This window comes from Andrena cerasifolii, chromosome 1 (assembly GCF_050908995.1).
Source record: "Andrena cerasifolii isolate SP2316 chromosome 1, iyAndCera1_principal, whole genome shotgun sequence".
Classification (NCBI taxonomy): domain Eukaryota; kingdom Metazoa; phylum Arthropoda; class Insecta; order Hymenoptera; family Andrenidae; genus Andrena; species Andrena cerasifolii.
This window is the reverse complement of record NC_135118.1, coordinates 24,792,634-24,819,269: the sequence shown is the minus strand read 5'-3', so window position 1 is coordinate 24,819,269 and position 26,636 is coordinate 24,792,634. Positions and strand designations below refer to the sequence as shown.

General features: G+C 41.0%; 10 protein-coding genes, 1 long non-coding RNA gene and 1 other non-coding gene across 18 annotated transcripts; 4 read left to right on the top strand and 8 right to left on the bottom strand.

The window, feature by feature from the left end:
• Window positions 1–155: 155 nt before the first annotated feature.
• Pfdn4 (prefoldin subunit 4) lies at window positions 156–1,343 on the bottom strand. Its single transcript, XM_076816615.1, has 4 exons — window positions 1,183–1,343; window positions 1,000–1,104; window positions 783–899; window positions 156–520 (listed from the first exon to the last, which is right to left on the bottom strand). The coding sequence occupies exons 1-4, from the start codon at window positions 1,219–1,221 to the stop codon at window positions 368–370; spliced, it is 414 nt and encodes a 137-aa protein (XP_076672730.1). The 5' UTR covers window positions 1,222–1,343; the 3' UTR covers window positions 156–367.
• A 302-nt stretch (window positions 1,344–1,645) lies between these two features.
• Window positions 1,646–1,717, bottom strand: Trnaq-cug (transfer RNA glutamine (anticodon CUG)). Its single transcript has one exon. It is a non-coding gene; the product is annotated as a tRNA-Gln (tRNA).
• A 433-nt stretch (window positions 1,718–2,150) lies between these two features.
• LOC143371429 (THUMP domain-containing protein 1 homolog) lies at window positions 2,151–3,657 on the bottom strand. The gene is made up of 5 exons (XM_076816587.1): window positions 3,460–3,657; window positions 3,225–3,389; window positions 2,885–3,129; window positions 2,572–2,803; window positions 2,151–2,502 (listed from the first exon to the last, which is right to left on the bottom strand). Exons 1-5 carry the CDS (start codon window positions 3,655–3,657, stop codon window positions 2,161–2,163), a joined length of 1,182 nt encoding a protein of 393 aa, XP_076672702.1. The 3' UTR covers window positions 2,151–2,160.
• A 1,230-nt stretch (window positions 3,658–4,887) lies between these two features.
• LOC143371296 (chromosome transmission fidelity protein 18 homolog) lies at window positions 4,888–8,135 on the bottom strand (the record flags this gene model as incomplete). Its single annotated transcript, XM_076816289.1, has 9 exons — window positions 4,888–5,119; window positions 5,199–5,472; window positions 5,535–5,797; window positions 5,878–6,119; window positions 6,201–6,541; window positions 6,940–7,182; window positions 7,261–7,688; window positions 7,762–7,948; window positions 8,017–8,135. Coding segments are annotated over 9 exons (2,271 nt in total), but the record flags the coding sequence as incomplete, so codon positions are not given.
• Window positions 8,026–8,972, bottom strand: LOC143371336 (uncharacterized). Its single transcript, XM_076816417.1, has 3 exons — window positions 8,647–8,972; window positions 8,216–8,548; window positions 8,026–8,140 (listed from the first exon to the last, which is right to left on the bottom strand). Coding segments are annotated over exons 1-3 (417 nt in total). The 5' UTR covers window positions 8,729–8,972; the 3' UTR covers window positions 8,026–8,138.
• A 959-nt stretch (window positions 8,973–9,931) lies between these two features.
• LOC143371324 (uncharacterized) lies at window positions 9,932–12,338 on the top strand. 6 transcript variants are annotated; one of them, XM_076816360.1, is made up of 4 exons: window positions 9,932–10,513; window positions 10,748–10,853; window positions 11,268–11,512; window positions 11,825–12,338. In XM_076816360.1, exons 3-4 carry the CDS (start codon window positions 11,280–11,282, stop codon window positions 12,069–12,071), a joined length of 480 nt encoding a protein of 159 aa, XP_076672475.1. In that variant the 5' UTR covers window positions 9,932–10,513; window positions 10,748–10,853; window positions 11,268–11,279; the 3' UTR covers window positions 12,072–12,338. The 6 variants fall into 6 exon arrangements, with proteins under 6 accessions (XP_076672475.1, XP_076672483.1, XP_076672516.1 ...); XM_076816368.1 differs by having other exon boundaries at window positions 10,748–10,870; XM_076816401.1 differs by lacking the exon at window positions 10,748–10,853 and having other exon boundaries at window positions 9,932–10,120.
• An 84-nt stretch (window positions 12,339–12,422) lies between these two features.
• On the top strand, window positions 12,423–13,624 carry LOC143371337 (uncharacterized). The gene is made up of 5 exons (XM_076816433.1): window positions 12,423–12,673; window positions 12,731–12,827; window positions 12,893–12,977; window positions 13,049–13,201; window positions 13,277–13,624. The coding sequence occupies exons 1-5, from the start codon at window positions 12,433–12,435 to the stop codon at window positions 13,487–13,489; spliced, it is 789 nt and encodes a 262-aa protein (XP_076672548.1). The 5' UTR covers window positions 12,423–12,432; the 3' UTR covers window positions 13,490–13,624.
• A 112-nt stretch (window positions 13,625–13,736) lies between these two features.
• On the top strand, window positions 13,737–16,765 carry LOC143371289 (uncharacterized). The gene is made up of 6 exons (XM_076816275.1): window positions 13,737–13,847; window positions 13,927–15,116; window positions 15,191–15,377; window positions 15,792–16,189; window positions 16,268–16,479; window positions 16,538–16,765. Exons 2-6 carry the CDS (start codon window positions 13,993–13,995, stop codon window positions 16,552–16,554), a joined length of 1,938 nt encoding a protein of 645 aa, XP_076672390.1. The 5' UTR covers window positions 13,737–13,847; window positions 13,927–13,992; the 3' UTR covers window positions 16,555–16,765.
• On the bottom strand, window positions 16,761–18,301 carry LOC143371303 (uncharacterized). The gene is made up of 5 exons (XM_076816302.1): window positions 18,080–18,301; window positions 17,927–18,006; window positions 17,743–17,853; window positions 17,391–17,657; window positions 16,761–17,296 (listed from the first exon to the last, which is right to left on the bottom strand). Exons 1-5 carry the CDS (start codon window positions 18,299–18,301, stop codon window positions 17,041–17,043), a joined length of 936 nt encoding a protein of 311 aa, XP_076672417.1. The 3' UTR covers window positions 16,761–17,040.
• A 139-nt stretch (window positions 18,302–18,440) lies between these two features.
• LOC143371316 (uncharacterized) lies at window positions 18,441–20,258 on the bottom strand. 2 transcript variants are annotated; one of them, XM_076816328.1, is made up of 2 exons: window positions 19,352–19,799; window positions 18,441–19,273 (listed from the first exon to the last, which is right to left on the bottom strand). In XM_076816328.1, the coding sequence occupies exons 1-2, from the start codon at window positions 19,532–19,534 to the stop codon at window positions 18,971–18,973; spliced, it is 486 nt and encodes a 161-aa protein (XP_076672443.1). In that variant the 5' UTR covers window positions 19,535–19,799; the 3' UTR covers window positions 18,441–18,970. The 2 variants fall into 2 exon arrangements, with proteins under 2 accessions (XP_076672443.1, XP_076672450.1); XM_076816335.1 differs by adding an exon at window positions 19,987–20,258 and having other exon boundaries at window positions 18,567–19,562.
• Window positions 20,259–20,279: 21 nt separating this feature from the next.
• Window positions 20,280–21,326, top strand: LOC143371341 (uncharacterized). Its single transcript, XR_013086002.1, has 2 exons — window positions 20,280–20,421; window positions 21,137–21,326. It is a non-coding gene; the product is annotated as an uncharacterized LOC143371341 (long non-coding RNA).
• On the bottom strand, window positions 21,212–24,932 carry Pmp34 (Peroxisomal Membrane Protein 34). The gene is made up of 8 exons (XM_076816316.1): window positions 23,934–24,932; window positions 23,775–23,835; window positions 23,165–23,231; window positions 22,618–22,766; window positions 22,385–22,498; window positions 21,739–21,986; window positions 21,590–21,657; window positions 21,212–21,518 (listed from the first exon to the last, which is right to left on the bottom strand). Exons 1-8 carry the CDS (start codon window positions 24,003–24,005, stop codon window positions 21,374–21,376), a joined length of 924 nt encoding a protein of 307 aa, XP_076672431.1. The 5' UTR covers window positions 24,006–24,932; the 3' UTR covers window positions 21,212–21,373.
• Window positions 24,933–26,636: the final 1,704 nt, after the last annotated feature.

The window sequence follows — 26,636 nt, the reverse complement described above, 5'->3', positions numbered from 1 at the left end:
GCTGACTTTTACGAAAACAATAGTTGAGTAAAGTTTAACACAAAATAAATGATAAAATTTATTTATACTTTTTAGGCGTTATAAAGATTTCTATTAGAGCTATCTTGTGATGAAGGTAATATTATTAAAAGGTAGAATAAAATTAACGAATAATATATGGAAAAAGTATAATAGTTTTATTAAGAGTTTATCACACAGTAACAATTAGTTTAACATCTGCGGATGCTAATGATTCAATGCTATTAGAATGTGAAATGCAGCTGCATGTTGCGCGGAATATGTTAGGTTCTAGGAAATTTCATGAAGCAGTAATTGTATGGAAAATTTATTCCACTTTACAAAAGAATTATATGCACATCTGACTAGATTAATCTTCATCTGCTTCCAGATTTATGCGGCTACCAAACTTTGCATACAGTTGAGTTTTCAAATCGCTTATAACGGTCTTTAAGTCTGCACATTTGCCCTCCAAATTTGCGATCTCCTTTTTCTTTTTGTCTTTGATCTCGTCTAAGTAATTCTAGAAGTATAAAATCTTTTATAAAAAAAAAAGAATTAAAAAGAGCGTGCTTTACATTTTAGCTGCTAGAAGATAGCTGAATCTGGATGCTACATTTGTCTTTGATTTCCTTTTCTATAAATTGTCTAAATATTACATACAACTTTCCCAAAACAATATATATATACAAAGTGCCTCTTTAATTCCCTAAATAGAGGGAACTGCTCATTTTTCTTCTAAAACACCCACATTACAGGGGTCAGTAAATATAGGAATGCCGAACCTGTGTCTTTTCCAAGTCTTCGTAAATGAAAACTTCACCAATGTAATATGGTATTTTCGCGTCGTCATCTAGCAGCGTTATTTCGTCGCAGGCATCTTCCAAATTCTTTAAGTCATTCTGCAAGAAGTATTAGAACGTATTGTATTCAACACTGTACATAGCCAAATAAGGTTATGAGGAAATACGAGCGATTTGTTAACGGTAAATTTGTTCATGCCTGTTTGATTTTTAATTCTTCTTTCAGGTCTTCCATTTTAGCGTTATGCCTGGCAAATTTGTTAATCTTCTGTTGATCCTCGTACGTGATATAAACATCGGAATCCTGTAATGCGATAGAGGTTAGATACGAATTGTAACGATACAGAGCGTAGAGGAAAAATAATTTCATATTCGAATTCACCGGTTGGAATCCGGATTGAACGTTTTTTCTGGCAGACATCCTTACGGTCTCCTCCTGTGTTGCGATTACTTAATTACTTAGCACCGGTCTAAGCAACAATTTTCAAAAAAAAAGTGACGTCAGATGTTCATGACATCGTCGGTTAGGTTATCGTTGGAAACGAAATAAAGTCTGTTGGAAATGCTGTCTGAGGTGCGTTCTTTTATAATAGCGAATTCGGTATCTCGCACTGGACTGGTACCAGAAAATGACTTGGATTGCCGTTAGGTGGCTATAATGTTTCATAGTTCGTGATTTAAATAAATATTTGAAAAGCTGCTAAATGGCTACTATTAAGTGCTATTAATTCAACTCAATGCTCTTAGCTTTTAATTAACGAAATATTAGTTCGTTATTAGTTTGTTTGATTATAAAATGAAAAATAGAAATTAATAAAAAAGAAAAAGAATGAAAAAAAAAGTCAAGGTCCCACCGAGATTTGAACTCGGATCGCTGGATTCAGAGTCCAGAGTGCTAACCATTACACCATGGGACCTTGTACATTTAGCTTTGATATGAAGTATTTAAGTTGCGTTTGATAATAGTTTCAAAAATGCTACTTACAATTTAATCAAATTTTTCGTTTTGAATGATTTTCTATCAATTTCGATCTTCCCATGGAATGTTAAACATTCTAAAATATAAAGTGTTTATTAATATGAGAACTATATTTTACAGGCTTTTTTACAACTAGGTAAGATGATTTCTTTACTAATGTAGAACGTAAATGTTATAATGAACTCATAAATATTAACAAAAAGGTTGAAGTATAAAACTTATTGTCTACGTAACTGTAGATTGAGACTCATTTACAAAAAAAACTATATAGTGTTTGCTTTTTGTTATCTAATTTAACTGAAATCAATGTTTAGTCTTATCAAATCGACATCAGTATTGTTTGTCAATTAATTTGGTTATTTAATGCCAACTTTCTTTTTATTAATCCGCATCTTCCTTTGAATCTTCCTCATTCAATTTTGAATCTTCCTCCTTCAGTTTTGAATCTCCCTCATTCAATTTTGAATCTTCCTCGTTCAAATTTGAATCTTTCTCGTTCAATTTTGAATCTTCCTCGTTCAATTTTGAATCTTCCTCGTTCAATTTTGAATCTTCCTCGTTCAATTTTGAATCTTTCTCGTTCAATTTTGAATCTTCCTCGTTCAATTTTGAATCTTCCTCGTTCAATTTTGAATCTTCCTCGTTCAATTTTGAATCTTTCTCATTCAAATTTGAATCTTCCTCGTTCAATTTTGAATTTTTATTACTTTCAGAATTTGTTTTCTGAAAATTGCAATTACATTCATCTTTATGTACTAAACTTTTAAATATAAAAACATTCTTTGTTATTACCTTTGTAGTATTTGAAGCTTCCTTTGTGTTGCATATTTCCAGCAAATTGTATTTCTTGAATCTATAATAAAGTGGAGCGACACACATGAGACACATCCCACGTATCACTTCGACTATCACTGCAAGTTCTGGATTCTTTAGATCCGCTTTGTTCCCAGAATTTTTCTTGCTTATTATTTCCGCCAGATCCTCGATAATCACATCTCGTTGAATGTTACTGTTACTGTGACGACTGCAATTATATTACATATTAACATCTGTGTTAAAATAGCAATTAAATAACGATACCTAATTTCATTACTCAGAAACTCACTTAAATACAATACTGAAGGTTTTTGGCTCCTGAGCGAAATACTTTTCAAGCATTGAATTTGCTGCCAGCTTTATCTCATTCATGTGCGCTTTACACACAACTTCAATCGGAAGTAATCTTAATATGAATCTTGTGCGCTGTTGTTTAGTCTTATCCAATTCTGTAACAATTTTGGTGACTAGTTCCAAAGGATTCGTCAAGGTACTTTTTATAAAAATTACATTCTTCACACCAGTGTCGACTACCTAATAAAAGGGGCCCAATACCCATTATAAATGTGTTCTATATCCAGTTGCGTTCAATTTCTCAAATTTTATAGACGAAACTTAATAAAATATACCTGAAACCTTCTGGCAGCGATTGGTTTCGAGTATTCTGCTCGCAATTCATGAATCTCTTTATTTAAAGCAGTCGATATATCTTCCTCTTCGTCGTCCTGTTCTGTCTCACTGACAGAGTCATCTTTCTTTAATGTGGAGGCTTTGGTATTATCATTATCGGGGTCCTTGAATTAAAAAGAAAATTCATGTCCTCGCGCCTCGTACTTTACGTAGTATCTTTCAAGTCCACTGTACCTTTGTGGTGTCTGATCCATAAATCCCATCGGCAAACTCATTGAGTAACTTATATGCATCGCGTACGCAATCTTTCTCGCGGAAATTGCACGTGCATAAGAAGCCCATCATACCTGGTTCCAAATTGAATTGCTTACGTTTCTTCTGGTCCCTACTATTATTCTGATAATAGCTCTTCTTTCGTTTTTGAATGTCCATGTTTATCGTAGACCACGTGTCCGTCACAAATCCTACATGTTTGTACAGAAGAAAACACGCTTATGAACCTTATTTACTTAAACTGTGTAAGAAGAACGGTGGATGAACAAAATTTATATCCAAACACGAAAGGAGTCAACAGCTTCAGCATCTTATCCAGAAGTATACATGGTGTACAGAACCCATACTTGATATAAGAAACAAGTTACTTATATCAATTTCATTTAGGGTTTATACAAAAAAAAACGTATAAAAAGAGTAAAGGTACCAGTAGTTGACAACTTTTCAGAAAAACGTGAAACATAAGGTTTTTAGAAGTGCAACTATCTCTTTTCAACAGCATGCCGTGGTTTCTAATACCCACAGTTTGCCACTTCTAAAAACCTTATTTTTTCACGTTTTTCTGAAAAGTTGTCAGCTACTGATACATGGTCAACTACTGGTACCTTTGCCCTATCTCTGAAAGAATTGAATCCCATTTAATGTCATAAACATTAACAAGGTCCATATGGATAGAGTTAACCAAAATTTTACTATTGGAGATTACCTCACACCCATATAATAATACAAATGTTTGTGTAGTGAATCTTACTTAAATAACTACTTCAGTAATTACTTACACTGTCTACGTTGGAACGTTAATGTCGTACAGTAGCGCAAAACTAGAGATTAGTTTTATTCTCAGTACAATTTCTTTCTCCTGTTTACAACGATTGACCTTAGTATACCGGACTATACCCACGTGAAATTGAAATAGTGGTTGTAATCAAAACAGCACACCGGCAAGCACCGGCAAGCGGTAACACGCCACACGCACACATCGATCTACTATCTGTACTGTATCATGCGCAGTTCTAAAATGAAATACCTATATAGATAATAATCTTGGTTGGATAGTAATTTTATGCCTGTGCGGGAATTTTCAAACAGAAACGTTATATAAAAATAATCCTTCGGCTTTAATAAAAGGTTTATAAAGGCCATCGCGCAGTTTGGCGAAGCGCGGCGATACGAAGGGAAAAGTTTATAAACGTTTGACGACCAAAGCGCAGTGACAATTATTATTAATTTCTTCCATTTGCTTCGCTGCGCTTCGCCAAAATCCGCGACGGTCTTGAAGGAAATGAACGAAAATGTATTTTTTTTTCTAACAAACTCTTTTCGTCCACAAATTGTATAACCTTAGACGTTATCCATATATTCCAAAGGAATGAATTAAACTTCGCAGGCTTCTTTAATAAAATAAATATCTTTATTGCCTAGCTTCTTCATAAAAATATGTTACAGTTCAAAGAAGATCTTTCATTATGACCTTTCGACGAACAGCATTGCTAAATCCTTCTTTATACTTATACCATACGCCATGTTTTCTTCGCAATTTGCGCAAATTGTTAGATTGTTTATCCGACCTCTGTTTATCTGGATTTACCGTAATAATTCTTCCAAAGAAATCCTTGTACGTCTGTAATTTCATCATTATTATATTACAGTATTCAATGCCAGACAGATTAAATACGAAAATAACGAATATGGGAACTTACGATTTCTTTCACTTCGGGTTGAAGTTTTTTAGGATTTTCCGTAGCGGTAGAATTGGGTGTCTTAAATGTACGATTCTGTATTTGCGTGTCCATTCCCGAATCTGTCTGTTTCGTCGTATTATTATTTCTCCCCGGATTTTTCGTGCCGTTTATTGCATTTGCGGCGCGTCGCAGGCGCTCAGCTTCCAGCTCCTGAACAATTATTTGTTTCACTGCGTACACCAGCGTCCGACGCTGTTTACACTCGGGAAAAATACCGACTTCGAATATGTTACTGGAAGAAGTCAAATTAATGCGATTCATGCCTAACATTTCACGATGTAGCTTTCAACTTACGGATCTAGCTTGTAGTCGTAGGTTCCGTCGAAATTCTTGTCTTGCGTGAACGTGAGGCCATATTCGATTAGAACGTTCACCAATCGAGCAATGTCGACCCTTTCTTTAGCCGAATATAAATGTCCGGAAACTGTTCGTAATCGCGGGCACAGTAAATCTGGTAGATAGGGAGCAATATCGACAGCCAAGATTGTACTATCACGACCACTGCTTCGATGAATAGTTGTCAGTATCCCTGTGCTTCTTGCATGCTTCTGCTTCACCTATGAAAAATAGAACTTCACATTTAAATTCGTAATCATAATTGAACATTTCTTTTATATTCAATACTTGTTACTCTTACTTCGTATGTAATAGAAGGGTAAGACAATTTAGCTCTTATTGGTTTGGCAAAATGTAAGTGCCATGTAATGAATGCGTAGTTCGTGTAAGGCATAACAGACCAAACTTGAAACCTCGCAATCAGAGATGTAATTTCATCGAAGAATTGAAACCACTGCAAACACTGGACCACGTGATTCAGCTTTTCGCTACAAATTTCTGGGTAGTTATGGAATATGCCCAGTGCTAGTTTCTCCGATTCCCCTAAAACAAAAGACCATTATGGTATTAACTGACCGAATACATTTCATTGAATTATTTCTGTAATTGCATAAAATGTTCTACCGTATTGTACGGTTTTCAGAACAAGGCGAGCTCTTTCAGGAAGGGGAAGTATTCCACTTCTGTTCATAGGTATTGTAAATATTTGTTTCCACGAGTCGAATAATCCCTTTCGAGTGTCTTTTAACGCAAACGATAAATTGTCTCCCATGCTCGCGCCGCCCATGTATTGCAGAGCTCCCAAGCACGACCTAATGTCGCAGCCTGATATTTCGGCTAATTTCAAAAGAGCGTCGTAATTTACTTTTATGCGCTCCTTTCGTGCTACTTGCATTAATCTGTCTACCAGTCTCGCAGGACTCACTTCAGGGACTGGCACGATAAGAGCAGCTGCTCGAAGGGCTCTGTAAAATGTAGTTTTCTACATGAATTTAATGTACCAATCAATTGAGAGCACACAAGTATGTACAGTGGCGTGCAAAAGTATTCGGCCACCCTTTAAAATCGCATAATTTTTTTAAAATTAATCCAAACGACTTGAGTTTTTTTTTGAGAAGCTAGAAGGATTAGTTTGTTAAGTGGCGTGATTCGTCATTTTGAAAAAAAAATGCATTTGGTCGGAATACCAAAAAAAAAATAGAAAGGTCGTTTTTTAAACTTTTTTTTTATGAGCCCGTAACGAAAATTCAAAAAACCCGTTTGTAGATTTAAGTAAGTTATATACGATTTTTTAAAAATTATGCTATTTTAAAGGGTGGCCGAATACTTTTGCACACCACTGTATATTGAATAAAACGTTTACCTTAACGAAGGAGTATAAGGTTCATTACAAATGCATATCACAGGACGGTGGCAAATATTCGACTGCTTACCACCTTTCGCCTTATCCTTTTTACCTTTCGCAACTAGTTTGCCTTGCACAAATTTGAGCAACAGATCGATCGAGGGTGCTGGTGCCCCATCAATTTCATCTAGAATTAGACAATTCGGTCGTGGGTCACTTCCCATCACAGCTTTCATTTGTGTCGATGCGAGAAGGACTTGTCTACGTTTAGAAATACAGTGCTGTGCGAATTAGCGAATTCGGATGAGAATCAATTTCACTCGTAAAGTTTTATACTACCTAAAAGCATCTGGACTTCTTTCGTCGCTTGCATTAATCTCTACTACGTTATAACCAGCATGTTTAGCCACTAAGTGAGCTAATGTAGTTTTTCCTAATCCCGGTGGGCCAGTAAGCAGCACTATTCTCTGAATCGGGAAGCCTTGGTTGTCCACTTCTTCGACAGTTTCTTTAGGTATAAATTTCTTGTTCCTGAATGTAGAATGTTGTTGTTTATTCTTTCTGTTTTGAACATAATTGCGATTGAACACCACCTTATCCCAAAGCTTTATCCAATGTAGCAAGTGTCTGTTTACACTTTCGTCTGAAAGTAATTCCAAGTAAAGCTTGGGTTTGTACTTGTCAACCCATAGTTCGTTATTCTCTACGACTTCTGCGATCGTTGAATCGGAAGTTTCACGACTGGCTCGCTTAACATTATCCACTATCTGTAAAATAATATTAAAATTCATCAGATTAGTTTCTCCAGACTGTGTATAATGCTACGCTTGGTTCACCTACAATTTCTTCCGCTTCTGCTTTCAATTCACTGTACGGTACTGATAGTAGATTAGAGAACGAATGTTTACTTGGCTTTACATCGGCCTGCTCGCTTCTGAATCTAATATATATACGCTGCGCGTCGTGCGGTCTGGTTACAGCTAGAAAATTCCAACGAGGAACTCGCAAGGATATTGTCTCCCTTTCCCTGAAGAAGAATCAAAAGTATTACGCTTCTTTTATACGCAATATGTAAGCTGCTTTTTGTCAACATACTCATCGCTATGTTTTCTTCTCACAGAAACTCCTCTGTTGTGGTCGTGAAACTTTTCTCTGGCATCCAGTACTGCTCTGATAATATCTTGAGGCTGGTCCCATCTTGGTTTCTTGTCCCTTGGTTCTTGAATGCCAAATATGAATGAAAATTACGCATGGACACAGCCATTAGTGAAATTGGCGTGTTAAATTATAAGACACCTACCATATATATCATCTATGTCTGAAATGTCACCGAATAGCTCATCGTAATTACGCTTTGCTGTGTTCCCTACATCGAAGTTATCAATAAATCCAATGCCTCGGCTAGTACTTGGAATACTGAATTCATCGTGGTGACTAGTTGTGGGAGTATTCAATTCCTTATTTATAGTATGGATTGGAGTGTTTAATTGTTTATACAGATTATTATTAGGTGTAGGAGTAACGGATTCCGTATTAGGTATAAGAGCATTTAATTCATCTTTCTGTTTATGTTTTTCTTGCGGGCTTTCAACTTTCTGGGATTGCAGTGTTTTCTTCCTTTCGAGGTCTGAAACGTATTAATTAAAGTTAAATGATAAATTCAATCGTCGATTCCATTTGAAAATGTCAAACGGAATGCCGGTAATAAGGTTATAGTTCGTTTACCCTCGATTTCTCGTAAAAGTTCGTATTCATCTTCGTGCACTAAATCAAATTCTTCGTCTGGATCGGGGAATTCGGAATCCATAATTAAAATTTACATTAAAACATTTACGATTACGAATATTTTAACGACCACGCGCTGTCACTACTCAAACCTAATTTCCGTCGTGTACTTTCGTCGCGATTATTATATTTTCCCGCTCATTTTTTGGCGGCATATTTGAACGATCATTGCAGTAAATAAGTTTTACTTATTGTTATAAAAGTAATTCGTTGATGTGATAGATAACTTAAGCCACTTAATAAAATAATTTTCCGAGAAAGAATATCAATTAAAGGTGTTGTAATATTAAATAATTATATCAGGGTAATTGTTACGAAGTGACCAAAGTGTCAAATAAGAGAAAGACTATCGCACAGTGGAAGTGATGATCTTTTAAACAGAAATATCAATAACATTCTAATGTCAGTCATATTTTTCGAAAATGAAACTCATATTCATCAATTTATATTCGAAACTTTTAAATTTCAATATCTTTCCCGCGTTGCAAAGTGAGATCAGTCCGTCCTGTTTGAAAAACGGGGAGCATGCGCCTTGCGAATTTGCGCTCTCTTAAATGCAGCAATAATATATTTTATATTACAAATTTCCTAACAAGTGTATGGAACATATGATTGAATTTATTTCAGTATGTCTTCTTTTTATGATCTTTTTTATATCAAACACCCTCTATGTCCAAAATTTTTAATTCTGTAGTAAAAAAGAAATAGTTGAAGTAGCTTTCACAGTAACTGAAACATTCTTACATCATCGCCCTACTATGAACTGCCTTGTCTCGCCAAGTATGTGCCTCGCATTCGAAATAACGTGCAGTTATTTCGCAGACGATGCCTAGAATAACAAAGACCATCTTTGGTATGCTGGATGGATTCAACTAAACGTGGCATTGTCTTTCTACAAATTGCATCGTTTTTTCAAACGTTATAACACACATTGGCATGGATATCACATAAATATTTAGATGCGTAACAAACTACAGCATTATAACGAGTAAAAGCCTAAGAACTTACACGAAAGCTACTTTAGTTAAATACACGCTACAGTATTGTCTCAAAATAAAGATGGGGTTCTGCCTCGAGCTAAGGTGAACCCTATCCCCTCCACTTCCGTTCTTGCCGCGCTGAATGAGTCGTCTCTGCATAGTCTTCCTCATTCTACACGATAAGATAACAAAGTCGAGCCGAAAAGACTCCCTGTCTTAAAAGAAGATGACGGTTTGGCCTCTTCGAGAGAAGTCTGCATTCCAAAAAAGTTACACGCCGTTAAATGTCACTCGAAAAAACGATATTTCATGCGCGCCAACCTAACAGCAGCGTGTAATATATTTTCGGCGCGTGGAGATACGCGTCAGTCGGTACGCAGCGCTGCGCGAGTAACCTCGTGGGGTGGGTTTTCTGTTTCGTTTAAAAATAACATGTACGTAAACAAAGATCCAGTGGCTCGAATATGCAGGTCGCGTTAATTCTTCAACGAACTGTTAGAATTCAATCTCTGTGAAATTAGGTAACGTGTCACCTCTTTTCTACATCGTTTTTCTATGACTATTTTCGAGGGTCAGCTGTCACCTGTTAAGCATGCATTGTCGATCGAGAAACAAGTGTCGAACCGAGGAAACAGTTAACTAATGCAGTTTACAACAGTGCAAGAACATGGACTGAACATTTGCTTGACGAAAGTTCGCATTATTTGTTTGCGTGAGACGAGCAGCCCTGCGGGGTTAAGATCGCCAGCCACCGTGAATCCGGTTTCGCATAAGTTGCGATCGATAACTCTGTTTGGGTCTCCTGGGCGATACGTTGTACCTCGCCCGTAAGTAAGCCTGGTCTAAGTGTCACGTGGTCTGTAGAGGCGACAATTGAACCACTAACCAAATTCGCAGTACTAGAGTTCGCAGTACATAGAACGTTCGTGAAGCAATAACCTAAATAAACACGCACCGAATACGTGACGTTCGGCTTGAAATCTTTCGACTCTTAAACTGAACGAATTTACCAAGTATACGAAGTAAGACATGCACCGACTAGGAATGCTAAATTCTGCCAGGTGACTGCATCGTTGGGAGCGGGCATGCGCGTCAGGCACACCTTTCCTAGCCGTTAATTTGATTTTAAAAACAATCCTGCTGGCCCACTATTCTCCAGAAACTTAGGTATATTACGAAGTGTGGTTGGTACAGTCTGTTATTTACTGTTTCCTTTTCCGTCCATGGGAACTTCTTGTTACCGTGCGATAACTTCGCGTGACCGCTACTTTAGATAAGAGTTCACACAGGCTTACGATTGTTTCGTGACAAATTCTTTTATATCCAATGGTAGCTAAAGCCAATCGTTTCCTATGTGTCTTAAAATATACTTGATGCATACCGTGATATTTGTGCAATGTGATTAAATTGAACAGTTGAAAATCACCCCCTCCCTATCTACTTCAATAAAGTGACACTGAATCTCGATTTATTGATATTCTGTACTAATAACCATTTCTACCGTACCAATGCATATCCTACGAGTTGAATTCACGAAATTAGGTTGACGGTTTGTGTGTTTTGACAAGGATCTGTTCGCAGGTGGTACGAAGTATGCAGAGCTCCTCGTCGAGGCAAGCGATCGGCTGCATCGGAAAGTGCACGACCGGTCTGAGCCGCGACGAATTAGATCAGATCACAGATAATATAAACAAGACCCTGGCCCATCCACGTGGTAGGGAGATTTTCCGAAAATACTTGAAAAGGCGCGACCTCGAGGACAGCCTCGAGTGTCTGAATTTGTACGAGACCTGTTGTTATTCTATCGACGAGGCAAAACGTTGCCCGTAAGTACAAATCGAGATGCAATGATTAGAAACTACAGTTGGCGTTAATTAATCTTGACAATTCTTCCAAATACTCGGTTTTTCTCACGTTATTTTCGGGAGTTGTATTCTTGAGCGGTAGCCATTTTCAAACAGTACATAGGCGTAGAGACCTGGAATTTATTGTGAATTTATTGGCTCGGTCGATGTAGTAGTTCTCTGTAAAATAGAGAATCTGGGTTTGCGTCCTGGTTAAGCAAAACTGAATTAACTCTGTCTTTCTATAATTAAGATAGGATTGATAATTATGATCTATGTGTTCCTAATTATTAGCCACTCCCTGGAGCCACTTATCGAAAATGCTGTAATGGTCAAAGAAATGGTGGAAGACTTGGAGGGCGTACCCGAGCTAGACTTGACGCTTTTGCAAAAATTCAACGAAGCAATAGACAGGCAGTCCGGGCCCGACGTATTCGATGTTTTGGTGCACACTAGGGATTCCTGTCGTAATTTTCTGTGCTGCGTTCACGAAAGTTTCAAGAAATACGCGTCAGAGCCGTGCCCGTTGTCTAAAAAGTAGACGAACTTTCATCGAATTTCCGAGTCTCCCACATTTACCTCAACGAACGCTGTCCGCACGCGTGCGGATATTGTAAAATTAATCTCCATTTCTTTGCTTTACAATCCCACGAAGTTCAGAAGCGTTCTGAAGCGCAAGGGGGCCGAACGTGCTGAACACGATATGCGTATCAATGTGAGACTGTATTTTTCTGTATCATACGTGTTAAGGTTGCGATAATATTTATTCAAACTGTACATATGTAATTTAATAAAAAAATTAACTGAAGTTGAAATGTGTTTTCTTCCGTCATTTTAAGATCGATCAGCATCGTTCAATTTTTTTTTACCCGTGCCAGTATTCAATTAATAAGTATCGGTTAATGGGACGCAACGAGGACTTTATGGAAGGCGCCGGTGGAAAGAAAATTTTGATATCAGTAGAAGAGTACGTCACGAAGATAAACGGTATTCACGATACCGTGGAGGCTCTGGAAGAAAGCCTGGCGATTTCGCGAGGCTTGGAGGCGGAACGGTGGCTAAGATATTCGACGTTGAAGGCCAAGAACAAAATAGCAATAGACGATCTGAGGAAAGCGAATAAGCGCAACAAGAACATGCTGAGTACGTAGAAATTCAATTCGAAAAAGTGATGGTATCGCGAGGACTCCATTCTTCTAGATCTGTTTCGCCAGAGCGTCACCGACATTCGTCTTGGAGCCGAGATCTCGTTGCCGGAAACCTTGAAGAGGGAAGTGCAGAGAACCTGGAACCAAAAGTAAAATTCATGCATTAATAAACCATGGAAAAAAAAAGTGTCTTTCGATCCAAACTGTTCATCAGGTACGATGCGCTGTTGACCCGAAACGAGCAGCTGAAGAAAGAAGTCACAGCGACGAACTGTCTTCTTACAGAAAGAAGCAAAGAGGTAGCGTTCTCTATCAAAGAGCTCTTATCATCAATCCAGACGGTGTTCCAATATTAACCAACGGATTCCAGATCGATGACCTCCAACAGAAGATGTTGACCCTGGGTGGCAGACTCGCGGAGCGTAACGAAGCTGTTGAAAATATCTGCAGGAAGTATTTGAGGCTGAAGAAACGGAAGGATGAGCAAGAAGCCTTGCTAAAGGGTTCGATAGAGACGCTACAGGTTTGAATACCTATCAAGAACTCGATAATCTTCCTATTGACCCTTCGAATCCTTCGCATGATCTATCGATTGCAGGACGCTCTTAAGAAAGCAAGCAACGAAGTCATGAGAGGAAGCTCCGGGGTGTCTCTGCTGCCCAGCAAAGACGCGTTGCTGGCTCGAGAGACTCGCCGCAGCGACCGTTTGGCCTACGAGAATTCTCGTTTAAGGGTCCTCCTGCAGGCAGCGAGGAGCGGCTGCAAAACCAGTGGGAGCAGCACCACCATCTCCTTCGAGAAACCAACGTAGCTCCCCTACGTACGTTTACAAGCTTCGTTCACCTAGCGCGTTATTCTAATCGAGGATTCCGAAGTACCAAGAACGCGAGGCAGTAGCCGTGCAAAGCCATATGATTGTCCGTTTTCAGTCACTTAAGAACTAGATCAGTCGTGGGGGTCATGTTTCCCCTCGCCGGGGCCAATGTTTAAGGATATCGTAATTATGCAACTGGAGGTAATAACCGGATAAGAGAGTCACGTTAAATCGAGTTAGCGGCGATCGATGGCTAGTGCTTCACTATAAAAACAGCAACTCTGCTGAGAGTCGTCTTACTTGGTGCTGGACAGCATCGCGACCACTCCCGAGCACGGCTACTTCCGACCACGATGTAAGCAAGTTTAACGATTCCACCCCGTTACCACCCCCGCGAATGATGCCAAGTGCAATTGTTCATCCGTGTTTCGCAGGCGTCAAGACGGAACGACGCCAGGTCTTAGAAGGATTCGACAACTGTAAACTCCATCGATAGCATTATGCCGAAGATACATCAAGTGCTCCTCGCGATCTACTCCTTTATTTTCGCCCCGTTGATCGTGCTAGCGCTTGTATGCTCGTACATGAGCCGCCGCGTGGTAGACGTAGTCCTGAGGATACGGCTAAGGGACAAATACGCCGGCCTCCTCGATGGCATGGACCGCGTTTGGTCCGTGGAAGAGTCCGCAGCCCTGTCCGTGAATAACATCCTCATGATCCTGGAGAAGGACGCTCGCCACTCGAACGTTAATTTCCTGGAGAGCTTCCGCGACCTGGCGAAGCGCCGTCTGCTGGCCTCGCCCTTCGAGAAGCTCCTGTACAAGAGGAAGAAGAAGCTTGGGTACTATTACTGGGAGAGAAGCGAGGAGATTAATTTGAAGGACCGTGTCAGGTGGCTGGAGTACGAGCGCTCCAATTGCGACGGGTCCTGCGACAATGTTTACAACGGCCACCTGAAGAGGATCCTGTCGAACGTCTGCAACCAGCCTCTGCCTGAAGACCACACCGCGTCCTGGGAGATCTTGATCGGCAAGTGTTGCCCCAGGTCCAGTCACCATTACCTTCGACGACTGGAGGAGCATCTGACCAGCAGAATCAAGATCCCAGTTCTGTTTCGCGTTCACCATTCGTTGGGCGACGGTATGTCCCTTCTGAAGTTCTTCAGGGAAGTGATCGTGGATAAAGAACCGATTCAGGAGACCTGCCTGCAGCTGGAGGGCGCGAGCTTGGGGATGAAGGGCGAGGACCTGAAGACGGTCGACGTACTCAAAGCTGAGGCGAACTTAGCGAAGCCTTGCTTGATAGGGGACAGGAGTGTGGAGTGTTCCTTTCCAAAGGAAGTAATGTCCGCCTCCATGCCGTTCATCCATTTCATGGTTTTCCCGCAGCTCATTAAGCTGGCGAGGGGACAGTTCGATGCTCGTTTGAGGTTCCTGCAGAACGTCACTTTCGATGATTTGAAGTGGGAAATGAAGGCGTTTGTGAAGAGGGGGAGGGAGAAGTTGGCGAATTTTATCTTGGAGAGCGTTTTTAAGAAGGCGAAGAGATGTCTATGGATGCTGAAGATCGTTGCTGGTGTGCCTGCTTGTTTGATTCAACAAGCTTTCCGTAGCATGGACAAAAGGTTTCTATGGTTTTCAGTCTTCCACTTTTTTCTTCGCTTGGTGTCTGTGTTGGTAACGTGTCTTCTGATTTTAGCGCACTTCATGGAGCAGAGCTGACAGGCGAGAAGCTGGTCTCTTACTGGCTGGAGGACGACTTCAAGAACCCTGGCGATCAGAAGCTCTTCGCGAAGATCCAGAGTATAAAAAGTATCACAGGTGCTAGGTTCGGGGATGTTCTTCTGGCAGCTCTGTCTGTGAGCTTGCAGAAATACTTCCTTCGTGTAAGCAACCGAAGCTATTGTAAAACCACCCTCTCAGTGGCGGATTTAAGAAAAAGGCCCAGGTGGGAAAATGAAGAGGTAGTGTAATAAAGCGGGTTAAGGGTAGTAGTACTGAAAAAAAATATAGTTTGGATAAAATTGATTTTTTTTTTAAGGATGGGGCCCTAGGGGGCCTTCTGAAGGGGCCCATTTTTTCAGGAAAATGTAGAGTTAATTTACTAAAAACGGTCTTAGTGCAGTAGTACAGAAAAAAATATAGTTTGGATACAATTATAATTTTATTAAAGATGGGGCCCTGGGGGCCTTCTGGGCGGGGGCCCAGGCGTCAACTGCTCATCGGCCGCCCTGTTAAATCCGCTACTACACCCTCTAAACCGTTCTCTATTCTCTCGTTGAATAATTTCGATGATGCAGGTGAACGAAGCTACTCCGACTACATTGAGCGTCGTTCTGCCAATGCAGATTGAGGAATGGAGCGACGATCTTCCACTGAAGAACACTTTTTCGGTCGGAATACTGCCTCTCTGTATTTCGCAGATAAACGGGAAGGCGTGCACGGACCCCGCGGAAAATTCGCAAATTCTAGAACGCCTTGGGGACGTGAAAAGCGCGAACGATGCACTCAGGAGTGGTCCTGATTACAGGGTGAATTTCTTGGTGATGAAGTACCTTTCAGCCATACTTCCAGAGAAGCTTCTGCGACCTATTCTCAAGAGTCACAGCACAATGGTGTTCAGCAACTTGGTTGGCCCTCAGGAAGTCAAAGTTCTAGGTCATTCGTTAAAGAATATCGCCTTCTGGATACCCAATAGGCAGGCCTCTCATTTTTTACAAACTTCTTCTGCAAAAATTGTGGTTATCGTTCGGTTTGCTGATGGAACTGTTTCTAGGAGCTGCACAGGAATTGGATGCTCTTTGTTAACTTACCGGGGATACTTGCACCTGTCTCTGGTCGCTGATAAAGCATTGGTGCAGGACGAAAAAGCTCTGTCGCTAATTTTGGAAGATACCGTGAACGAAATCGACAAACTCTACGACAAGCTAACGTTGTCGTTTTTCACGAGGAAACTCCGAAGAAGTGCCTCAACACCCATGAAAAAAGGTACAATGGTTTTATGAAATACCATGTGACGGATGCTAATGTTATTTAATGATTCCAGCAATCGGCGTGTTGTAAAATTCTGGAGGAAATATTCTCGACCGTGGGGTCACAGTGTGTTTTCAAATCGAATCATTTTATGCTGACAGAGGACACACTTTACCGAGAATGCTAACGTTTGTCGCAGGAATACTTCATTATTAACACCTTGTAAATATATGTCGATATTTATACCCTCGTGACTCATGCTTCCATCGTGTATGATTAAAAATACATTTTTTGGAATATACATATAAAGACGCTAAATATATTCTCTGAAATGCTTTGCAAACACTGCGCGAGTAGCTTTACTAATTGCAAAAGTTGTACAATTTCGGAAAAGGTGGTACAACGTGCGTATAAAATGTGAGAAATGAGAGATTCAAAAGCCCTGCAAACTGAAATTGCTTCATTTTCACCATTTATGACCCTTCTAACGATCCACCATTTGCGATGGTATCTCTCTGTGTCGCTATTTCTCTATTAAAGAACGAAAGGAGCTGTAGGTGCAAATCCACCGATGAATCAACGATTCGCTTTTAAGAATACATAAGGCCAGAAGACGATGTCGAAGAGGGTGTTGAAAAAGGAGAAGCTCGTCCGTCGATGGCTGGAAATTTTCGGCGTTGCGTTCACTATTGAACACGTTTTGGCACGCTGACTTAAGGGGCTCTTTACTCTGAACCGGCTCCTTTTCTTCCTTTTACCCTTCTCGTTGTTCGCGTCGGAAGAAGAGCACACGTCTTCTGAACTCGTCTCCGCGTACTTGCGATGCTGTGACCTATTAAACGAGACGATAACGTCAGTGACGACTGTCGATTGGACTCGAAGACAGTTCAATAAAGCAGTATTTAAAGCGTGCTCTGTATCAGTACTTGAACCACTTCTTCCTCCTGTCTTCCTCTGGAGAAGAGCTCTTCAAATCGCTATCGTCCTCGCGCTGGTTGTTGGAAGGTGGCTCGTGATGGGTGCACGATTTGCAGGGACAGTTTAATTTTAGACTCTGCAGGATCGTCAGAGCACGTGGATCGTCGACGTTACCAATAATAGCTGGGGATTCATCGGCGGACGCCAACCCACGATCTCCCTCCACTTCTTCATCCCCGTCTGTTTCTGAAGCCCTCTCTTCATTCCAAACTGTTCTGCGTGTAACACGAAATTTGTACTTAAATTAACACTTTTTTAAACCTTTGTTTATGGCACTGCCGCAAGCATGCTACAACTAACTTTGAATCCCTCCGGAACGCCTTGAAACGAACCATTTCTTGCTTGTAAGTCATCTGTTCGTGAACTTCGTCACATGATCCTTTTACTGTTTGTAGCTGTTTTACGTCGGCACTTTAAATTGGTAATTAGTAATTATAATGTATGCTCAGGATAAGGGAGGCAGGTTGATTGATTTTTAACTAACTTGTTGGGGGTGAAAGTTGTCATGGAGGATCTCCATTGCGTGGGATCTTTTGCGTTGTTACATATTGTCACTTTCTTAGCCTATTGTGTATATTATTATTGTTAATTGCGATTTGAACAGCGTACTTTTAATGGTGTTTTTTAAGCAAAGTACCGGATGACATTCTTGAGGAGTATGAACGGGGAAAGCCGTGACCTTCGCCCTCGGAATTCTGCTGCCTTTGACCTGAAGGTCTGGCGACCTAGCTGTGGCATTTTCATAGTCGCTCGGGCTCTCGATTTTCACTTTCTTCTCTGCAACTGGAATTTTATCGCTAGTCTCGACTACCTCTAGAGTTGCATCTTTACACGAAGCGTTTCGCCCATCCCCTGTCATATTTCTCTATACGCAATAAATTCTACTTTAAGCCTTGATAAGAGGGCGCGAAGATTGGAAATAATACACGGTACTAAGGAAAATTAATTTAACCCTTATACAGAATTTTTAAAGTTAGGGGGTAAGTAAATTTTTATCAAATTGACTCAATATCGCATATTTACAAGAAATAAGCATAGAAAAAGAAAACTAAGTTTATTTATTTATCACGGTTTAATATTTTAAGAACTTATTAAATTTCTAAAATAAAACAAAATAAATTAAGAAATAAAATTACAAAGGATTATTGTTATTTATTATTGACGGTTATTAGGTATTTAAAGGTACGAAGGAGTCTCAGCCCAAACAATACATTAGTAAAGGCGGAACGAGGATTAGTGACTCGATTTTGGGTCACAATGACTCAATTTCTGTACAAGAGTTAAGTCATACAGTCGAAGGTATTCGAAAGTATTTAAATTCCATTATTCAGAGTTGAGAACTAATAAGAATAATTCCCTTTCAATGAAGACCAAGAAAATTGCTCTACGTTTCACAAACAGTAAATGAGACTTATTTATCTTCTATAAAACTAGAGGCACAAGATAGAGCAGTATCTACCTCGAAATTACTTCTACACCTTCATCAACGAAACAACTACTTCTACCTCATTCTATTCCCTTCGATACTTTACAACTTTATCAAACAACACCCAAGATATTCCAAATGGGCAGTTACTGCTCCACCTTCTGCACAAAAAAGGGAAGGCGGATTTTCTAAAGAAAGGTGAACCTTGAAGAAATTCGACGCAGTGTCGACGTCGACAGTACCATTGCTGGTAACATTCTCTTTCTCACCGACGTCCCTCTCTTCGTCAGAGACGCCTGAGGAAGCTACCCCGTCGTACGCACGGCACGCGCCGTTGCCATCCGGCGGGCGCGATTTCGCGTTTCTTTTGCAGCGCGACTTCAGCCCGAGTGCCTGAGATCTTTTCTGAAAATTCTTCTTTGACATAACCCGGCTTCTTATGCGAGTCCTTAGGGTTCTCTTTCTAAGGGGAGCTCCACTAACCATCGGGCAGCGACCGTTCTTCTTAAGTTCGAGGAAATGTGGCACGTCCGGCTGGCTGACGGCGGCGTCATAATCGTACGTTATCTGTTGCTTCACGCAGCGTTTCTTCACGCCCGCGTGCGGGCTAAGGTATCGTTTGGTCGTCGAAGTTTCATGGATCCCACGTTGCGATCTACCGCTCATCGTTTCTTCGGCATGACTAGGATCACACCTGGGAACACGTTTCACAACTTTAGATGGGATTATGATTGCCCCTTTGTTCGCTGCTTCTAAAATGTGTACTTATCGTTTAGTACAATTATACCGTCACTCTGACTTCAAATAATGGTATACCGCCATTAGCTAAAGTGGACAGAACGTTTACACTACGATGTTTACGACGTCGTTTCGCAAGAATTAATTACGCAAGGTGAATTGAAACTACCGCCTTTATTTCCAGAGAAATGTAAGTTGGATGAAATTTAAAGCTACGGTAGCTGTTAGCTTATCAGATTTCTATCTTTCTGAAACCGATCATCAAAAATTCATATGTATATTTATTCTCAGTATGTTTGCTTTAGACAGAATGACATCACGTTCGTGAAATTCAATTTAATGTAAAGTTATGCCGCACCGATTCGCGTGTTGCAACCTACACGGAAACCACCGAGTCGCGTGTATCCGGTTCCAAATGCTTTCTCGTGTCTCTGCGCGGCTTCAGTTTGTTCCACAACCTCAGAATCGCCTTCGAGGACTTGCGCTCGATCTTCTTCAACGTCAAGCTGTGCCGATCGACGGAGCTGCAGCGTTCGGCCAGCTTATCGTTCCATTCTGAGGTGGTTTCACGCGTCTGCGCCACGGGCGATGTCGAGCGATTCGATTTGCGGCGGGGATGCGACTTAAATCCGAAACGCGTTTTCCTGAGACTCGCCAGTATTCCCGTCTATGGAGCTCACATTTTCCAGATACACGCTGGAACGCGGGCCATAGCTTCCTACTCGACAGTTTCACGCGTTTTGGTTAAACAGAAGCGTGTCGCTTGAACGCTCCAACGCTACCTCGATCGCTAACCAGCTGAAGAATTTAAGGGGGTAAGTTACCCTCGATAGCCCTAAAACAGGCCTTTTTCAAACGCAAATTGTAGAGTGATAAATAACAGTAGAGAGAACGTTTTTTTCTAGTTTTATTCGTTATTCTATGAGCTTTAACACCAAAAAAGAAAGGTCTAAATATCTCTATGTACATAAAAGTTCTGAGTAAAAACGTAAAGCCGTGTACGCGGTGTACCGTTTGATGGGGAACATAAAATCTCGAAAACCGCCCCAACGATTTGGATAAAAATTTAATGAGAGATGCAGAAAACCATTCCCTACGATGAGTTGGGAGCAGATTTTCGAGATAAATTCTTACAAAAAAGCTAAAAAAAATTCATACAAGAAATCGATAAAATCGTATTTTTCAACATAAAAATTGTATTATTTTTTGTTTAGAAAATCTGCTCCCGACACATCGTAGGGAATGGTATTCTGTATCTCTCATTAAATTTTCATCCAAATCGTTAGAGCGGTTTTCGAGATTTTATGTTCACCATCAAACGGTGCACCGGGTACACGCCTTTACGTTTTTACTCATAACTTTTATGTACATAGAGATATTTAGACTTTTCTTTTTTCATGTTAAAGCTCATAGAATAATGATTAAATTTAAAAAAAACATTCCCTCTACTGTTATTTATCACTTTACAATTTGCGTTTGAAAAAGGCCTTTTTTAAAGGGCTATCGAGGGTAACTTACCCCCTTAAGGAGACTGTATTTTAAGAATAAATTATTTTAATGATAAACTGAAGTTTATCAGACGCTTTTAAGCAATAACGTAGTCTGTTCGCGTCTTCCCCGCCTAATTTATTTATCTCGCACTCATCAGTTACACTAGGTAGAAACGCCTTCTTTAATATTTCCTTGCGATGTAAATTACAAATTATTCTCTATACCATTACTCCATCATAATAGACAGAGCAATACCGTTCAGACTGCAAACAGTTATTATCTGAGTTGCGGTCTATGCAAAAGAATACGGAAAATAAATCTAGAGATCTTCTCGTAAGACAAGAACATCAGCGCTGCTGTTAGAACGGTTTGCAGCAACTTGGCCTCCATTCCCTTATACAATCCCGTTATTCCTTGCTTCCTGCAGGCAAAATAGATGTATTCAGAATTCATTCACCTTCACGGGGGAGTCATAAAAAACGATATACTCACTTCAGTATGTACAAGAGAATTTGCAACGTGCCAGCATTCGGCGGAAGATTCTGGAACTTGTGGCCATGCTAGAAATAATGAACAGCATTGAAATCGCCGTACGCGTTGAAACTGATGGAATGCTTCCAACTTTCAAGCAAAGTACTCACTCTGAGTTGTGCCTGAACCAACTGCAACGGATAAGTTAACGCTGTGGCGACTGCCTTCGCCACGGCGCCAATGACGAAGAACGTCCACGCGGGGGGTTGTAGCCCGTTGAAGGACGCGACGACTCTGCGCTTGATGGACTCGTAAGTCATGAACTGAATGGCCGGGTTCGCGACCAGCGCCAAGCTTGGCAAAGTTCCCGCCCAAAGTTTCTTTATACCTTCGTATTTCCACATGTGAACGAGGCCGTCTGGAAAAGAGCACGGCAGTTGTGATTACAGTGCGCGATTCCCGGAGACGAGTGCGCTTGTGTTTAACGTCACCGTGCTGCAGTGAAGCGAGATGGCATAGTCGAACACACGAGGAATTGAATAAACAGGTCTTTACGTAATCTGCTGGCAGGTTTCAGTGTCAAGATTGAATTGAAAGTGAGAGAAACCTTGTACCGTACATAATACACGCATAATGAATATTGGAGTCGTTGGAAGTGAGATTGAATATCTGCCGTGTCTGTTTGAGTAGCTGGACATTGCACCGCGTTTGAACACGCGACAGGAAGCGTCAACGCATCCTGGTAATTAATGGCAATCGATGCGCGTGGGATCTCATGAAATGCTGATTGATTCGTTCTTGATAGCCGGGACGTACCGTACAACGTATTGTATTCGTTGTTGTTCGGCTCCCGGGCCTGATCGATGCCCCTCATCTTCAGTTTCGTATTTACCACCCACAGCGGCGTTGTCGTGAGAACGTTGATTATACCTGAAACCATGAAATTTAATCGCAAGAACGCAAGTTTGATTAAAGAAGCAGCAGCTAATGAAACGAGTCGAGTCTTCAGTAAAATTCTTTAGTTTAGCGTACGAGTTATTAAATAATACCTGCGATCGACGCAACCAGTAGATCATTTCCAGCCGTTTGATTTCTCCTATTCCGGAGCGTCTTCAAGCCGTGGAATGTGTAGAAGTAAACGAAATTGCTGGCGCATAGGCTCTGCAGAACTGGTACCATTCCTCTGTACAAGGTCAACCTTGAAAGGAAATATTTTGCGCGGAAAGAAGTTAGGAAAGAAATAACGAGGGACCAAGTACAGGGTGTTATCAAATTCGTGGTACAATTTTTTTTTAAACTCATCTTTACCAACATCATTTTGTTGTCCTTGGCGAGTACCATAAGCGTGCAAAGTTTGCGCTACGAATTTGTGAATACTGTGTAATAGGTTTAAGAATATGCAGATGGGGGACTAATGAAGATAATGAGAAGAAAATCGCTTCCCATGGAGAGTAGGTGTTAGAGCCGCTAGCAAACATTCTTGTCTACAACCACTTATGTGAAAAGCAAATTCAAGCTTAGTGCATTTAGCGTTTAAACAATTCCCGCTCCTCGGTATGTTTGACGTGCGGGCATTTATGACGAAATCCAACGTACGGTCCTTCCTTGGCGACGAGCTCGTGGATCGTTGCGAGTGTACTCTTCGAAACTCGGCCTTCTTCCACTAGAAATAAAATATGAAAAAAAGGGGTCATCATTTCGTGATGGATAGTGCAGAGGAATCCGGTCACCATTTAAGTATATTTTTAACACGAGTCTCCAACACCATTTTTTTACATTTACGCAACTTCGAATATCAGTCTGTCATGGGTTAAATATAAATTCGCCGTCAGAGGTGATTTCGTAAACTATCAATGAAAAAAATCTTTTCTTTTAATTAAAACTGTTAAGGTCATCTTCGTCATTATCCTCAAATTTATTCGCTGTTCCATCTACTCGTAAAAATGTTAGAGCAGAGTTTCAAGGTAACTGAAATGGTTACTGGCAAATTAAAGTTTAATAAGTTTGAATGTATTTAACATAATACGTAATTTGTTAAAAACTTTCTTACCGACCGAGCGATTTGAAAGCGAATTGTCTGTATTTTGTATGAATTTTTATACCGAATATTTTCTACCATGGTGAATATTTTTTTTTTTAAATTGTTCCCTTTTTGCATTGTGTGTTTTTTATTTCTGCACAATAGATATATTTTGAATAGACTCACGTTGCAATCGGCTCCGCACAGTGTCCAATGGAAAGAACGTTGCCATGGAGACTACGCTGCCCTGTAATACAATAGATGCGATTGATACAAAATAATGCACGAACCAATACCGGAGTATCCAATTCTGAAAATCTTTCTAAACCACGTATGTATACTTACGGCTGCACCAGATATCGCATGCACCAGCGTCTCGTACGTCAAAAGGTTCGTATTGTGTCCCCCACCACCCATCTTGTTGGAGAAATTTAAAATTCGAAAAGAAAAGAGTACTTGCGCGGCACTGAGCACTGAAATCCCGTCAGCCGACAATCTCACTGGGCCCCATAGCGATTGAAGATCAATAGGCGCTCCACAAGCGTGATATCGAGCACAGATTTCGACCAGGCAGTGAGACGAATTAGTTACAACACTGTTATTACTGCAGCACTGCAATTCTGACGCATCACGGTAAGCGATTCAACTTCGGACTCGTATCGTTCTACTCGCAATCAGCGATCATCACGGAGTAGCGTAATCGATCAAACCTGCGATTACACCGCGATCGATAAAAATTGCGATTTAAAGATCGAGGATCAAGCGTATTGAAATCGATATGAATCACACATTTTTAAAATCCTATCCCCACATCGCGCACATAGTGTCGAACTTTCAACCGTAACGCCATAAATCGATATAATCCCGAGACCTGTAATTCAATTACCACCGTCGATAAGTGCGACACGCGCCGCGACTAACCGCAAAGGACAATTGCACTGTGGGTAGTAAGAGAAACAGAAAAAACTTTCGAGGCCGTTACGTCGACGTACATTCACGAGCACAGCTCGCGCTCGTCGCGTTCGCGATCTGCTGGCCGTGGGACTATCTGCTTGCTCGCTGGACGAGCGGCACGCTGACACTGTCGGGGATAGGATTTCTAAATGTCGTCACTGGTAAAAGAGAAACCCCTGTGTCGGCCCGCGTGTAATGTGCCTACGCGGAGCTCGTGCCTACACCCGGCCGCTTCGTTTCTGGTGTTCCGTTCTGTTTTCTGTGCACACGCGAGCATTCTATTCGCGAGTCGATGGGAGAAGCGACGCGGCACGTCTCGTGGCCCTCGGGCTAAGCTCGATGCGGTATTGTTGGTGGATCGGTCATAGTGTAGGCGCGCCCGATGAAATTACCTCGGCCATGACAGTGCGCCGCGCGTAATACGCTTGCGCGTTTCCTTGTGCGTGCGGATATAATGATAGTTGGCGAGGTCGATGGCGTACCTAGCGCATACGGTACGCGGGCATGCGCGGTTATCAGCTTCTTATCTGGCGTTTTTTAGTTTGAATTGAAGGTAAAGATAAATGTGTTTCGAGCTTTCTACGAACATTTAAATAAACGAATGGAAGCAGTTTAAGGAGATAGTGTTCCGAACACATTATTTCCGCGATATTTCGACACTTTAGTACGCTGAACACTGCGATACGTTAACATGGGAATATTCTAATATTTTCACTCTTCAAATTTTAAATATTTCAGTGTCTATAGCTTAATACTCCATACCTCAAATATCAAAGTATATTCTAATACCACAATACTTTCACACCCCAACGCTACAATTTCTAAGTACTTTAATAATCAAATATTCTCCAATTCTACGATACATCGTTATCCAAATTTCCCAATACCTCAATACAGCGATACTTAAATACCCGAATATTCAAACACCCCAGTACATTGAATACTTCACCGTACCGAAGACTCCAAACTCAATTCTGCCTCATCTATTTATCGTAGAATATAATTAAAACCTGACCAATACAAAAGATAATAATCTGTCGTAGTTATGCAACAAATTGCCCGACTGTAGTAAACAGATAAACGTTTTTACATTGTGTCATGCATATTCAGTGTTTCTTGTTTTCGCAAACATGCACGTGTCACGATAAAGTCTGCAGCGGGGGCAATCGCTTATTTTCAAAGCCTAATCTTTATTACGTTTATACTAAAAAGAGCATATTTTTCTAGTTAAATTGGCGCTACAAAATGGGTTTAAAAAAGGCAACCAATCGCTGCCTGTCAACTTGACTGTTTTTCAACGTTGCTCACCTCTGGAAAGAAGTCTGCGGGCGCCGCAGCCCAGCAAGTCAAGACATTCAGCTAAACAGTTAAATGTCAGAATGTTATTCTGATCGAATCAGTGGCGTTGTAAAAACTGTCAACAAAATTTTAATCTCTTCCTCGAGCCTGCTTGCAGACTGATCTTCCATGATTCTTAAGCTCCCTGCTTCGAATCACGACCCCGCCTACCTCAACCTGCCCACTAAAAACGTAAAGTAAGGCACGCGGAATGGAGAAGTGGAAGAAAGGAAGAAGAAGATAAGGAAAAGATTAAACGAGAGGGAAGTGGACGGGACCAAGTTCCCTTATAAATAAAAGTCCAGTTATTGCGATCGTGCGGTTATAAATTGCCGCCGCAGAAATCCAGATCTTGTTCTGTAAGCAGAAGCTTCTTCTTTAGCGGAGGAGCGATAATTCAGCCGATTTCCGGCGAAAGCAGGGAATTTTAGATGCGCGGGCCCCCCAGCGGGGCGAAATTTCGCAGCTCGTTCGCGGTTATCGCCGGCCCGCTTCAAGATAACCTCCTATTTATTTCACCGCAGGGAATTCCCCCTTTGCCACCGGTTCGTTAGAGCCGCAGACGGGTCTCGAATTTCCTCCCCGCCGTCCTCTACCGTTAAAATGAAATCCACCCCTTCTGTTTAACGACTGAACTCGTTCCACGCCTCCCACGAGCCCCGCGATCGGTCCAGAAGTGATTTCAGCCTCGCACCCTCTTCGCCTTACGTTTTTCTCCCGCGAGCGGGAATATTCCAGCGATCGGTTGCACGCCTC